This window comes from Molothrus ater, chromosome 2, assembly GCF_012460135.2.
Source record: "Molothrus ater isolate BHLD 08-10-18 breed brown headed cowbird chromosome 2, BPBGC_Mater_1.1, whole genome shotgun sequence".
Classification (NCBI taxonomy): domain Eukaryota; kingdom Metazoa; phylum Chordata; class Aves; order Passeriformes; family Icteridae; genus Molothrus; species Molothrus ater.
In genome coordinates, this window is record NC_050479.2 from 107,410,986 (window position 1) to 107,425,444 (window position 14,459).

The following is a 14,459-nucleotide window of genomic DNA, read 5'->3' on the forward strand; positions in this document are numbered from 1 at the left end:
GAAAAGTGAAAACACTACCATGTGCATAAGGCCCTGCTGCATATGCATAATCTATAATTTAAAATGCAATTCATAACAGCTATCAAAACACGAAACCAACACAAAGCCAGCTCATCCCAATAATAAAACAGTAAAAGCCTGAACAGAATTCCTCAAAAAAAAAATCAAATCGAAATCCAGGGAAAATATTAATCTAAAGGTTTACTATTTGTTTGGACATTTCAAGAGAGAGGGATTAAATCTTCTTCTCTTGTGGCTGAAACACTCTTCAGAGTAGCTGAAAACACTGGGAGCCTTATACTGGGAAAAGATAGACTTCTATAATCCTTTACCCCCCCACCCCCATTCAGTTCTGAGTACAAACCCATCAGCAGGGCTGGTGTTTGTCTGTGATCAGTGAGACCAAAGAACTAGGAGCTACTTATGAGAAACACTGTAGAGCAGCAACTTATTTGAACTGTTTCACCAAAACTCCTGTCCTGCCTCTCCCTGACTTCTAAACATCCCAAGAACGGGAGTTCAGAAGGCGCCTGTGGACAGGTTCATTGCACAGTGGCCACTTTTTTGGTTCTCCCATGGCAGGACCCAGGACATCTCTCTGGCTGTCCTGAGCAGCCAAGACCTCTGCCAGGGGTCTCAGAGACCCTGGCTCAGAGCCCAAAATGCCTGTGGTTTTGATTATCACCCATGGAGAAAATTACCAACCTTAGATGAAGATCTGCAAGCCACAACAAATTAAATAGAATGATAGTGGATTTATCATGAGGTGAAAAAGTAAATTTTTGGGGTTTTTAGAATGGGGGTTCAGAAGGCAAGTTGGAGGAATCTGGGTGTGTCCTGCCTTTCTTCTTCTTCTTCTTGGCCTCCATGTTCTGCTGTGATGTTGGCACTTTTAGATTGGTTTAGAGTAGAAGCTTACTGTCTAACATAGGTGATAGGTATTGGAAAGTAATTGCAAACATTGTACACGTAGTTTTTAGTATAAAGACATAAAACCACGCTGAGGGCAGAGAGAATGCCTCTGACTGTCTTGCTGAGTGGACCTCGGCAGGACAGGAGAAAGAATTTCATAGATAAGATACAATAAACAACCTTGAGACTGAGAAATGAAGAGCTCTGACTCCTTCTTCGAGTGCCGGGCTGGGAAAAGAGACTTTCTAACTTTTCTTGGGTCACTCTGACCAGCAGAGACCCCGACACTGCCGTGGAGCAGAGGAGCACTCACCTCCTGCTGCCTCGTGCATTTGCCTCCTGGCCACTTTGAGCCCGGCGTACTCGGCGGCTGCTGCCACGGCCTGTGCAAAGTCGGCGTCGGTGAAGAAGGATCCGTCGGAGGAGCTGACGCTGGAGCGCCCGCTGGAGATGTTGTCCTCCTCAGAGGCCGAGCCCCAGCCATTGATCATGGAGCCTGTCACGGAGCTCTCCAGATCCCCAACGCTGGAGGCAGGGGTCTGCTCCAGGCCACGCAAAAGGAGCCTCCTGTTCTGCATCTTGGCAACCTCGATATCCGCCTCGTCCTCCTCCTCTTCTGGGGCGTCGGTATCCATGTCAGAGACCAAGGGCCCTGAGATGTATCCGTAGGTGTGTGGTGGGGAGATGGGCCTTGGAGGGGGTGGAGGACTCACAGGTTGACGTCTGCATAAAAACACAAGGGTGAGAACAATTGAAACCGTGTAATGAAGTCAGAGGAAACAGAAGATTGATGAAAATAGTTTTTTTATTTCCCAGCAGGCTTGGCGGGCCTTTTTAAATCCACCTAATTTATATGTGAAATGCTCAGGTTTGTTTTTTTAGTTTATACTTTCGCTGTAAATCAGAACTGACAGCTATGTAGCTTGAAATCTATCACAAAGAAACCTGATTTTTTTAACACGGTTCCTTTATCACTGACTTTAATGATAAAGCTGTTCGTTTTCCCTAAATAACACATGTAGAGCTAAGCAAAGAAAATGGTAACCAAAAAATTGGTTACAGATCATGTGGCTATCAAAAAAATTATTTGTGCACCCTTGAGAGTATAAGCAAAAGAAATAACTGCAAACATATAGCTTGAAACTACTAATGCCAACAGATGCATCTATCCAAATACATTGCTCCATTAACATTATCTTCCCTCCACCCACCCTGGTGATTCAGAAAGATATGAAAAGAGAGACTGCAACTTCGTTATTTTTAAATTGATCTAGGTGATGAAATAAAAGCATTTTCTACCATACTGTTAGTTCTAGGCCTTAGGGGTACCAACATGAATACAGATGTATGGGTTAACTAATTTTGATCTTAATTTGTCAGTAATGGTATCTTCAGCTTAAGGAGGCAAAGTATAAGATATCAGATCAATGTTCAAGATTAGTTAATACTTCACTCAGAAGTTCCAGGTAGCAACACTGTTAACAGTTCTTCATGGGGTCACAGACATGCTCTTTAAGTGCCATTTGTCTGCAGGAAAACACACTTTTTGCAGTAATGTCTCTCCCATTCTCTGCTGGCTGTGCTCATCAGGAATTTCTACTGCAGTCTGCTTTGAAAAAAATTTTAAAGTAATTTTCCTTCGTCAACTTTGCCCTCTTATTATCTCATTGAGAAATGGTGACTCTCATGGTTAAATCAACTCTTTTGTATGGACAACATGCAATTTTTGTTTTTTTTTTTTTTAATTTTTTATTTTAATAAATGGGAATGTATGTTAATTTTGGAAAGAAATGTTAGCATGGAAAGACCTATGACTCTATGGGAAGAGACAACTGGATCCTCCCTGGACTACATCATTACTATTTCTCACTTGCTGCATTAAGTACTGAACAGAACGAAAAATAGGGATAAATATCCAATAATAATTTTACAACAGCACCCCCAAATCTCAGAAGCTGTTGCTGTAATCTGTACCTGCTTTGACTAGAGACCTTGCCCAATAAAGCCTTACAGCCTGAATTTAAAGCTCTTGTGACAAATGTCTTTGTGATATATTTGTCTATTCTCTAGGTTTTGGTATAAGAAGACAGGCAATTGGTTATAAAATATGTTAGAGTTCTTGAAAATGTAGTTTAGCTGCCAACCTTTAGGGATAGGCTAATTCAGAGCAGCTGGTTCACGGGCATACAGAATTAACAATTCTTCTTTCCCCTTTATCTGATGCAGGTTCTCGCTTTCACAGTGACATTGTCTCCTATCTCAGCTCTGGGTTCAACATGATAGCACCTGCTATCCCACTAAATCTTTAGTTTTTTTTCTTTGCTTTTTGACTCTTCCAGACCACAGGTTTGTATTTCAGTTTGCTATACGTCCAGCAAGCTCACCAGACAGAGAAATATTACAGTACACCCTCACCACCAGAATCCTATTCTAGATGCCTGGTTCTGACCAGCAAACGAAGTAACACCCAGCAGAACTATGACTAAAGCTAATAAAATTATGACAAACAGTATTTCAGGCATTATTTTCACTACACACCATTTAACATTTCACTATACACTGTTTCCAAAACACCCAAAATCAATGTGGAAGGGCACCACTTGGAATGTGTTCCTAGTTTGAAAGTATTGCCACACCACATTCAAACAGGACCCCACCCATCCAGAACGGGTTACAGCTGCTGAGCACAGGACACCCAATTCCTCAACAGCAGCCCTGGGTTGTATCAACACCAGCAGATGGAACAGATAACCAGCCAAGCCTCAAAAACCAAATAAATAGAATTACATGGCTACTTTAAAACTGATGAGATGGACGCAGCAAAAAGAAAAGAAACGTTTGGAAAAATAAGATGGAAAAGACAAAATTAGTCCCTAACAAATTCTAAGATTTTCAGCAAAGCTAGATTTAGGCATTGTAGGAAGGACAAAATAAATACAAATTTTATTTTTTCAGTCCACACAAAGAGTAAGTGGTATGGCCTGGAAGCTTAAATTGGAGCATCCTTCCAGCTCCCTCTGCCACTAAGTTTTGATGGCATTGATGGTGACCCACCAGGAGTCTTTGCATTGAGAAACTTTCTACTTTCTAGACAGCTGCTGGCTGGTTATGCATGTTTGTGTACATCTGCTTCTGTGCCTACTCCATTCTGTATGTCAGGACACATCTCCCAATCTCCAGAAAATCACAGAGATTCTGGAACATCGCTCATGACTATTGGTCACTTAGCTTTTCCCCTTTTCATTTATGTCCACTTTAGCTTTACCTCTCAAATAACCCAGAAAATTTGCCATCCAATAATGAAAAGAGTGATTTTAAAGACTCGGGAAGATAAGGAAGAGGAAAGGAAAGAAGAGGAAAGGAGGAAAAGATACACAGTACAAGTGTTACCATAAAGAGTAAAGGAAACAAACCAAGGCAGGTCAAGTACGGGGAGCTAAAGTAAAAGCAGATATAGGCCCATTTAAAAAAATATGTATAAGTACTGCCTACATACAAAATGGGAACCATAAAGATGACCTAACTTTTAAAAAAGATTCTGGAAAATACATCTAAAAATATTCAGTAACTTATGTTGAAAAATCAAAGCTCTACAGTCTAATTAAAAAAATCATATAAATTTCATTTTAAGAGGCTTACATTTTGCTAAAAATAGAAATTCCACATAGAATGCTGCTGGTAAGTTTATATATTTGTGGCAATAAACAATATGTGCAAACCACTGGAGGAAAAAGATAATAGAAGCCCATCACTTGGGATGGAAAAGCTGTGCCTTCTAAACAAAAGCCAAGAGATGTAAGCATCATACATAAAAGGGCTCATTCAGAATTCACTGTTTTATGGGAGAGAAGCTGTGAGAGTTTATATGCAAAACAGTTGTAAAAAGCAACTCGGAGAAGAAACAAAATTTCCCTGTAGCAAATATCTGTCTTTATTAATGTTGGTCATTCCTTTAAATAAGGTTAGATGGAAATGTTAAGAAAATTTTGCAAGCAGTAATTTCCCGTATTAGGATTTAGGAGAGGAGGAAAATCTATAGGTTATATAAATTATATATTTATATATATTCATACATATTGGTGACAAGTTAATTGCACAGTTACTGTGAAATAATGCATGCTATTTTATGGTAATAATGCAGTAAATCTATTGGAAACAATGGAACTGTAATTATATGGTAAGCTGTGCTAACGATACCACTTTAATAACCTGATGACTGTGAATTTAACTTATGTCAGTATCGTACGTACCCTAAAGTGATATACTGCATTTCTTCCCATGGTAGAATAACAAAGCAACTTAATTACTTATTTCTTAGGTTAAAATAGTTCTAGCATCCTGGATTAGCAGTTAAATAGCAACAGAATAACGGGGAAATTGTTGGCCTCACTAAATTCACCAGGAATTTTCAGTGGGGCTCGGATGACTCTTGTCACATCTCTCTCGCTACATTTGCATTCACACACCTCCGGTCAGGTTGGTGTTGTGTGTGTCCCAGATCCTCCTGACAGTCCTGTAACATGGGCTGGAGTTCTTCCTGGGGAGAGGGGGTGAGGGTGGCAGTTGACTGATGGCTATAGGAGACAGCGGCTGGAGAGGAAGCTGCTCCTCGGACAGGTGGAGTAGGACCTCGCTCATCTTCTTCCTCTTCCTCTAGCTCATCCTGCTGCAGATACATCCTTGCAGGTGGCACAGGACAAGGAATTTCTTGGTCATAGCTAAAATTAATTTTTTAAGAAAATAAGGACTTAAATTTGTACTGTGTAATTAGCATATCTGATACATGTATTAACAGCCCAGAAACAAAGCACTGCTCTCTGTGCCCCTGAGAACAGCTTGGTAAGGATGTGCTGAGTGGATGCACACCACTGTCAGTGGTGCTCTCCAAATTGCCACGCTACAGCTCCACGAGCAGCACCAGAGAAGTGCTGGAGGAAGGTCTCACTGCCAGCTTGTAGGGCAAATCACACTTCAATTAACTAGTGGTTAAAGTGGGAGGTGCACAGTCTTACCCTTCATCCACCGAAAGACTGTAATCCTCGCTGTTGCTGTGGGGAGGTGGGTGTGCTGGAGGGGGTGGGAGAAGATCTGCCCAGTTCATGCCAGCTTGCTTGGGAGCCTTTGGGGTCCGAGCACCCTTCTTGTGCCCTTGACTCCCTGGGAATAAAAAGCAGCACATATTTGTAATGCTTTGAAGTCTCTCCTCACCACTAGTTATGAAAACAAAAACAACTTCAGTCCCTTCCCAGATGCTCTTGCATTCTTTGAGAATTTATTGTTTTGCTCAGTTTTGAGCAAACTGGCATTCCTCCTTTTTACACTGGTTTGTGCTTGTAGCCTCTTTGTAGAACTGATCTACATTTTAAGTGCTTGAATTTAAGCAGGAACTTTACATAGCATGAAACAGACACATGGGATACAAAACTTTAATTTTTTAAATAAACAGTTAAAATGCGATAAGACCATAAATGAATTTTACAAGCAATGTCATTAAGAGTGAGCTTCCTACTTCTGTTAATTACATTAAAGATTATAATCAAAAACAAATGAGCTGTAGATATATTTTCTGAAGTGCCTTTATCCTATTTAATTGCTAGAACCTAAAATACAATATGATACAGATATGATCTATTAAAGTTCTACTGTTGCATTAAGTCACTGAATATAGGCAATTTGTACTTGTCCACTGAAACATTTTAGGCACAATGAAATTACTACTTTTAGTCTAAATGGCAGGTGCAGTTGAAAATAATTGCTGGAAGAACTAAAATAACAGAAAAAAAAAAAAAGATCGATGAAGTATTTCACAAATGTTTTCAACTGCTATTACTGGAAAATTACAGCTCATAATAAAGCAATGCAGCTTTAACAGTTCAAACAACTGTGAATAAGACCAATTATTCAGGTGGTAGCAAATTTTAAGTTTGGACATGGCTAAGATGAGAACTGGCTCAACCATTGTTCCTTGTTATCTATACATTTTAATCCTTTTTTGCTATTGTTACATCTTTCTTATAGATAAACTCATTTTATGTAGATAAAGTCACTGTGATTTTGAGTATGTTTTAGAATCATTCACATTTCTCTCTTAAACTGAGGCATGATTTTATATTATCACAGTAAAGCATTATATACATGATTAAATATACTGCAGAGAGATTTAGGAAGGTTTTTTTTTTTTCATTTCTGCTGTCTCAGATTTTCCACTCTTACTGACAGTAGTTCTGGTAATTATCATCCCACATGAGCTGCCAGATACACATGTTTTAGCTATGTTAAATTGTTTTTGTGCTATCTTAGTATGTCAAGGAAGACACTAACTATCCCAAGGCAACCTGCATTCTGTGTCCTAAGCACCATGATATATGCATGGTTCAACACAATTAATTTATTACTTTGGTCACCTTGCTTCATTCCTGCTGGATTCCTTGGCATACAACTATGAATTGTTAAGAGTTATGAATAATCCTAATAGGTATCAGCATGGAGAACAACACCCTCTCATTTTTAATTTGCATGGTTCATACCCCTGAGATGTTTCATGCTAAATTTCAGGTCTTAACATTAAGAACAGGCTCAGCACCACATCCTGATCTTTTAGATCTGGGAATGGGCAAAAGGCTGTCTCCCAGAACAACACAGCTGAGCAGCTGGGAGAATTGGGAGCTGTACTTATCTCCTCCCAGCCACTGAGAATTCAGATCATCCAGAGGCACAGCAGGGCTCATCAACATATTCATGTCTCTGCTATGCCTTAGTCAGAATCAGTCAGGACAAAGCACAGGTTGGGTAAGGCAACTGTACTATCAAAGAAAATAGCAGAACAGAATGGGAAAAGTCTGCATCTTGATTAGTAGATGTAAAGTTCAAGGCACTTGTGACTGTGGCTATAACTCACCCTGAAACTGGTTTGATGTAAATAAACACAGCCTAACTACCACACTTACAGTAAAGCCCCAAACCAAGCCTATGTTTTGTCCCTGGTTTAGCTCATATAGAGCTAAACCTCTACCAGAAATCAAACCTGGAAGTGAAAAGGTTATACTACAATGATAAAACATAACTTTTGAATTAAAACATATTCTGTGGTGCCAAAGTACAGAGTGCACAAAAAGCTGTTTTGTTTCAAGATTTTTACAAAGGATTTTTAGATTGTTTGTACAGGAGATGCCAATGGGATCTACCATCTATATCTAAATGTTGTACATAAATAATTTTGACATATAGTGACTGAAAACTATAAAAATTTTACGTACGCCCGAATGCTTTTTTACTCAATTAAATACATGGGTTTAATTTACAAAATGAAAAACTTAAAGCAGAGTTCTGTTGGGTATCACTCAACTACTGTGTATCTTGAGTTGGCTCATGAATTGCGTAAGTAGACCCCAGAGAGGAGGAAAAAAGTCACTAAAGTACAAGTACAAGGAAGGTAACACATAAATGAAAATCCTTTTTTTTTTTTTTGGGGTGACAGTTGGAAAGAAATTGCTATAACTTGCCCATCTGGAAAACACAACATTACCCAGTAACCATCAGCATTAGGAAATCCAACCACTATTTGAGTTCGTGACTTTCACAATTTCAGAAAATCAGTCACTTAACTGACATTTGGATGACACTAAGCAATCCTGAGGATGTAACAGAAATACAGGCACCTTTTGGGACAGTTTTTGTGCTGTTCAACATCTTCTGTCCGTGGATTCCTCCCCATCACTCCTCTAAGCCCAGTAAATATTGCTATCCACGGTTACAGCATCCAGACACCACAGAGCCTAAGGCTTCTTGGAAAACACTGCAGGTACTCACCAGATGTACTGCTGCCTCTGTCTGAGCTGTTGTAGGATCCACCTGTATTCTGGTCATAAGACTGGTTGTAGGGAATAGTTGGAGCAATGTTGTCATTTACTCGGTAATCTGCAAGTTCAATGGTATGGTTAATGCTGCCCTTCAGGAACACATCTACTTTTATATACTTGCTTTATAACACAAAGTAAGATCTCCTTTAAGTGGTGAACTAGAAACAAATTCATTTTGTGAAGGAAAAAAATCATCCTGCAATCGTGTTTTATTTTTATCTTGCCTCTTATTGTAGGCTTAGAGGAAATCATGGGAATTTAGTAACTGCACAGCTAAATTGGAGTAAAATGGAATTCTGTGCACAAGTTTTCCACAAAGCCTCTGCAACCATCAAGTCTCAATGAATCTATCTATTTGTCTGTCTATCTATCTATCTATCTATCTATCTATCTATCTATCTATCTATCACCTGCGTGAGCATCTTGCACACAAATACTGTCACCTTGACTGACGGTCTCTGCCTAATTTATGCATGCAGAACAACCAATGGACTGCAGTAACTACTTTTGGTATTTCAGAGGTGACACACCCACATAAGAGTCAGCTCTGTATGACAAGGGCTGAATGATCTGCTGAAGCAACAATGCAGCTCCAACTGAATATGGCTTACAACAGAAGGAGTCTTTGTTTCAGGTCTGCTGGCCCCAAGAATATTTTTATTTACACTGGATCATGCAGGTTCTACAGGCAGGGACATTTTTGCTAATGGCTGTTACCATAACTTTGCTCTCCAGTTCCAAAGCACTTGGTATACACTTATTACTTTTAAATCTAGATCTGGCAACCAGATCTGTAAAACTTCATCAGAAGTAAAATGTTCATCTGGAAGAACAATACCCTTGTGCTAAAAAGCAATTACAATTTACAGAGAACAGAAAGGAGGCAGGTTACTCTTCATACAGCAAATAAAACTGCGTCATAAACAGAACCACTGGACATAAAGTAGTGACAATGAAGCACAGCATGTAACTCATGAAAACAGTTACTTCCCATCACAAAAGCTATAGGTATAATCAGCAGCAAGATGGCTTTGACTTGGGAAATGAGGAAACCAAGATCAGAATATCAACTCATAAAATAGCAAATCAAAACAAAAATAAACAAAACTAAGAATTCAGTTCCCATCTGCTGCAGAAATGTTTGTGGTAATGTAAGCATAGGAAAAAGAGCAAAATGATAAATTTCACACCAGAGTGTATTCTGTAATAGTTTCTCAGCCTAGTTGCATTCCACAGACCACGCTGAAGCCCTACATACCGCATATGTTTACACAGAGGATAAACAGTAAATCAGCACTCTGAAATATGTATATATGACTGCCAGCAGACAATGCTTTAAGGGGGCCTTTCCACACTGCAGTATGCTAGAGAATATGCAGCTGTAATATACACAATTTGAAAGATGCAGTATCTTCCAGCACATAAAAATCAAACATGTTTTAATTCCCAAAGAGGCACGTAATACACAGTTCATGAAAGAGAACAATTACAAAAAATACAGCTTTCACCCTCTAGTAAGGAGCCAAAACCCTTGAATTTTCTTTTGGCATGTTTACGCCAAGGGAAGGTGTGACATTTTATATTGCCCTTTGAACTCCTCTGTGAGTAGATGGGTCCAGTAGAGAAATCAACATTCCTGTAATGAAATGTCTCTTTTTTACTGGATCACTTATCACTATGCAATCACTTGAGTTACAACCTTGCAAAAAGTTCCAAGTTAGAATGGGTCCAACTCCTAGGGATACTGTTTTGCAAATCAGGTTATTAAGAGAGGTTGCATGGTAGCCTGGAGGAGTAGAAAGAAGAAATCACATACCTATTTCTTCCAGCTCCCACACAGTATATTAAAGAGACATGCCTTCAAGGCCTCAAAAGCACATTCTGATATTTCCCGTTAGCACTGAAATCAATTTATTTTTAGCTTCTGGATCCACAGACTTCAGTCAGGGTAACACAGGAATTTAGTTTCCAAAACTGTGTGCGGTAGCATTGCCTCTCAGTATGAGAACTGAAGGCTTGCTAGGAACAAGTCTAAAATGAATTGGATCACTCCATTTGTGCCCCCAGTGTACAACACAATACAATTTTACAGAGTTTGATATGCAAAATTTCATTCGTTTACATGAGCATGTAGATTTAATGAGTCTCCATCCACAACTGGGAAGAGTAGGTTGACCTATTTAAAATTTAAGGTAGAATATAATGTGACTACCATGCATCTGGCTTATGAATAAAATATCTGGCCTCTGTCCTAACCAATCCCTTAACTACTATTAAATTTAAATTAATCTCATATCCACAGGAAATGTATTTTATTTAACTCTTTTCTAAAGACACAGCTTGTTATTTTTCACAATAAATTCAATATCAGAAAGGTTATCGTGGTGCTAATTAACTTTCTGACACTGCAAATGGTGTATTTCTGCATCTAAAGAGGCAGAAGCCTAAAAGCACTGCAGAAGCCTGTAATTGCTGAACCTGAAAGCTTTAGACTTCCAGAACCAGAAGGTCAAAACTCCTCTGACGCCTAAAGAGGAGAAACAAGCTAAAAGCTCTTCACCTTTGTTTAATTTGTTTTGCTCCATAATGTTGTACTGTATGGGTGGAGCCTCTTGCTTTTGCTGAACAGAGGGTTTCCAGTGTTTCTCATTGGTGTCCCCGCTGCCACTGTTAACATTATTGCTGATACTGGACTGGATGAGCTGAGTGGTGGCATAAGGAGTGGGCTGCCCAGGCTGGCTGACAAATCTTCCATCCTTTAGATTGGGACTATTGAAGGTTTTCATCTCATTGATTTTGTTGCTGAGGTCCACGTCCCCATACACAGTTGGCTCAGGCAACATCAGGTTTGTCTGCTTGTTGTCCAGCTGATTGTTGTAATTTGCTATACAATCGGCTAACCACAGAGGAGAGAAAAGAGAAAAGGTCATTCTGTTCGCCCACACCAGACTTTCCACGAAACCCCCTCTAACATTTCCTCACTGCACAACTACATGGCTTGAACCCATGTAGCAGACACACTGAGGCAGAGATACTGCCATTAACTATGTAATTTACAGAATAAGATTTACCTTATACACTACTGCTCTGAAAGCAGGGTCCACTGTTCTGATTCACTGTAAATTCAGACCTGCTGAATTGTATCTACAATGACTTACCTTGCTGGGCTTTTCCATCGTGGCCATATAAACATTCATGGTTTTAGACATTATTCTCATAGCAGTATATATATTCAATTAGTAATTGTGATTAAAATCACTTGCATTGCAAGGGAAATTCAACCAAAACTTAACAGCAGGAGTAACTAAATAAGACCTTCAACTCATGTCACCTCAACAGTATCTAGACACTCTTGTATTTGTTGTAAGAAATAGACATACAACAGGTTTTCACGAAGCACACTTAGAAATGATTACATGTAAGAGAATTAAAGAAAAACAATAGTTTAAGAGAATTAAAGAAAAACAAGTACAATGTAAAAGGTAACTCCGTACCCAGTAGCAAGTCTTTATTTGATCATTGTTTGCTTGTACAATCTTATATTTTAATTTGAAACAAAAAAGGCAGAAAAGCAATCTGGAATTTTTGCTGATTTTCAGTTGCTTTGGGTATTCCAAAATACGTTATAGCACAGTAATACATTGTTCTGTATGCTAACGATATTTCATATAAACAGCATGAATTCATTCTTCTGACATTTACTGCATCCTGAGACCACCACTTATTGCAGACAGTAAATTGGCATGTGCTGATGCTCTGGCCACTGCATGAAACAGTGTCCCTGCCTTGCCACGTTCTTTTCCCACTGCGTGACACCAAGCCCACAGATTTTTTTCCTCTCCACATCCAGTCCACTGGGAGAATACTGAATGAAGTAAAGTAGTCTGTGGGTCAGCAGTTAGAAGGCTTAGTGGAACCAGCATTCAATGATCCTTAAGCAAAAATTCTCATTTTCCAGTTGATTAATGCATCAGTAATTACATAACACTCACCAGGAATATAGTTTTCCTCTTTTAAAAGAAGTGATATTTATGCTAATGAATTTGATTCAAAATGCAAAGTCCATTTACCTGTATCCACAATGAATTTACTGGAGAGGATGGCAAGTCAAACTACATACAGAATTCAAGATTTTACCATTACTCTGACTGAAACAACTAGCAAACATAGAGGATTTTCAATCTCAAAAACATTCCCTAACACATACACATTTTTAGAGATATATTACCCGAGAAAGGGGAATAAAATAATGCTTGTGTAAGAAAACCACCGATCCACATTTTCAGTGACTAAGGAACAGTATCAGAACATGCCACATAGAACTTATCACTGCACATTTCATGCCCCCCAGCCTGTGGGTTTTTTTGAAGGCTTTACTGTTTGATATATTTTTCTTTCTTATGTGAGGTGTTTTTAATGCCTCTGTTATTTATTGCTTCACAGTCTTCAACTTCTTGATTTCTAGAGTTTAAATGTTTCATTTCTCTCACCTACTGCATACTAGCCTTTCTTCCCTTCAAAGTCTATTGTATTATACTGAGCAATAATATATACAGTATATTCTTCACTCCACATACCTCAGGCTTTGTTACATATCCTTGCAGAGTCATTTCGAACATATGTTTTTACTTCCTTTCATTTGCAGCTACATCTGATTTGTGTGTGAGGCAATATAATCAATACCGTATATGCAGTAGGTACATTTTTTACATAGACACATTAGAATTCCTCATAACAAGTACTTAAAACTGGTTTACCTATACAACAGAAGATTTATCTAGTTAGATTTTTTTATGGCATCTACTTTTGGAATGATCGGTTCCCGTTCTGTAGACTTGGAAGACAGTGCTATACTTAAAAGCAATTAAAAATGCAGCTACTTTGCATATTCACAGCTACTGAGGGGATATCCATCGCTGCTGCTTCAGAGCATAAACCAGCCAATGATGACAGAATTAAGAACATTTGGCAGAATTTCCAGGAAAGAAGAGATCACTCTGAGCACATTGTCTGACCCACAAGCTCTGAAGTTCTATTTGAAAGGAGGGAAACACTTTGCAACAGAACCAAGCTTAATATGAAAGTTAAAATGAGGGAGAATCCACTGCAGTTCAATAGAAGATGTTATAATAGGTTGCAACCATAAAAATGTGCCTTTTCTTCCTTTTCTGAATTTTTTATTTACCAGAATTGCTATGTCTGTCCTTGCAATAGTGAACCATCCCTGAATCACAAACCTTTTTATACAGGTACTGCCGGATGTGATATCCACAGCCAGAGTGAGAGACAAGCCTCTAATGCCAAAATCTCACACCTTGCTCTGAAGCAGCTGGCACTGGTCACTGTCAGACAGCATTACTGCAGGAGATGAATTGCCATTACTGCCACTCATGAATTACCAGCCATTTGAGCTGGTTTCACATTAATTACAGGAGGTAATGCTGCTTGGCACTTACGCGACTCCACACACTTCCCCTCTGGATTGCTGAGACATGCTACTAGCAAAAACCAGCAAAAACCAGTAGAGATACTTGTAGTGGAAAAGACTTAATTTCTCACCAGTAACACAAGGTTAAACCAAAATGAACCTAAGGTCTGTTTGAAATGAAATGTGCAACAGTTAGCACTCTGAGATGTATTTCCTCAAATGTCTTCCACAGAACTCATGAGGTTTTATTCCAGAGCTCT

General features: G+C 39.0%; 1 protein-coding gene across 8 annotated transcripts in view; it reads right to left on the reverse strand.

The window, feature by feature from the left end:
- ROBO1 (roundabout guidance receptor 1) overlaps positions 1–14,459 on the reverse strand; it is a 687,859-nt gene that overhangs the window by 13,637 nt on the left and 659,763 nt on the right. For 7 of the 8 annotated variants that reach the window (XM_036406668.2, XM_036406676.2, XM_054518513.1 and 4 more), the window contains 5 exons: positions 11,332–11,667; positions 8,722–8,829; positions 5,925–6,069; positions 5,379–5,630; positions 1,226–1,635 (listed from right to left, as the gene is read on the reverse strand). In XM_036406668.2, coding sequence (XP_036262561.1) covers positions 1,226–1,635; positions 5,379–5,630; positions 5,925–6,069; positions 8,722–8,829; positions 11,332–11,667 — 1,251 coding nt within the window. The remainder of the gene's footprint in view (positions 1–1,225; positions 1,636–5,378; positions 5,631–5,924; positions 6,070–8,721; positions 8,830–11,331; positions 11,668–14,459) is intronic. The other variant, XM_036406700.2, reaches the window with a different exon arrangement.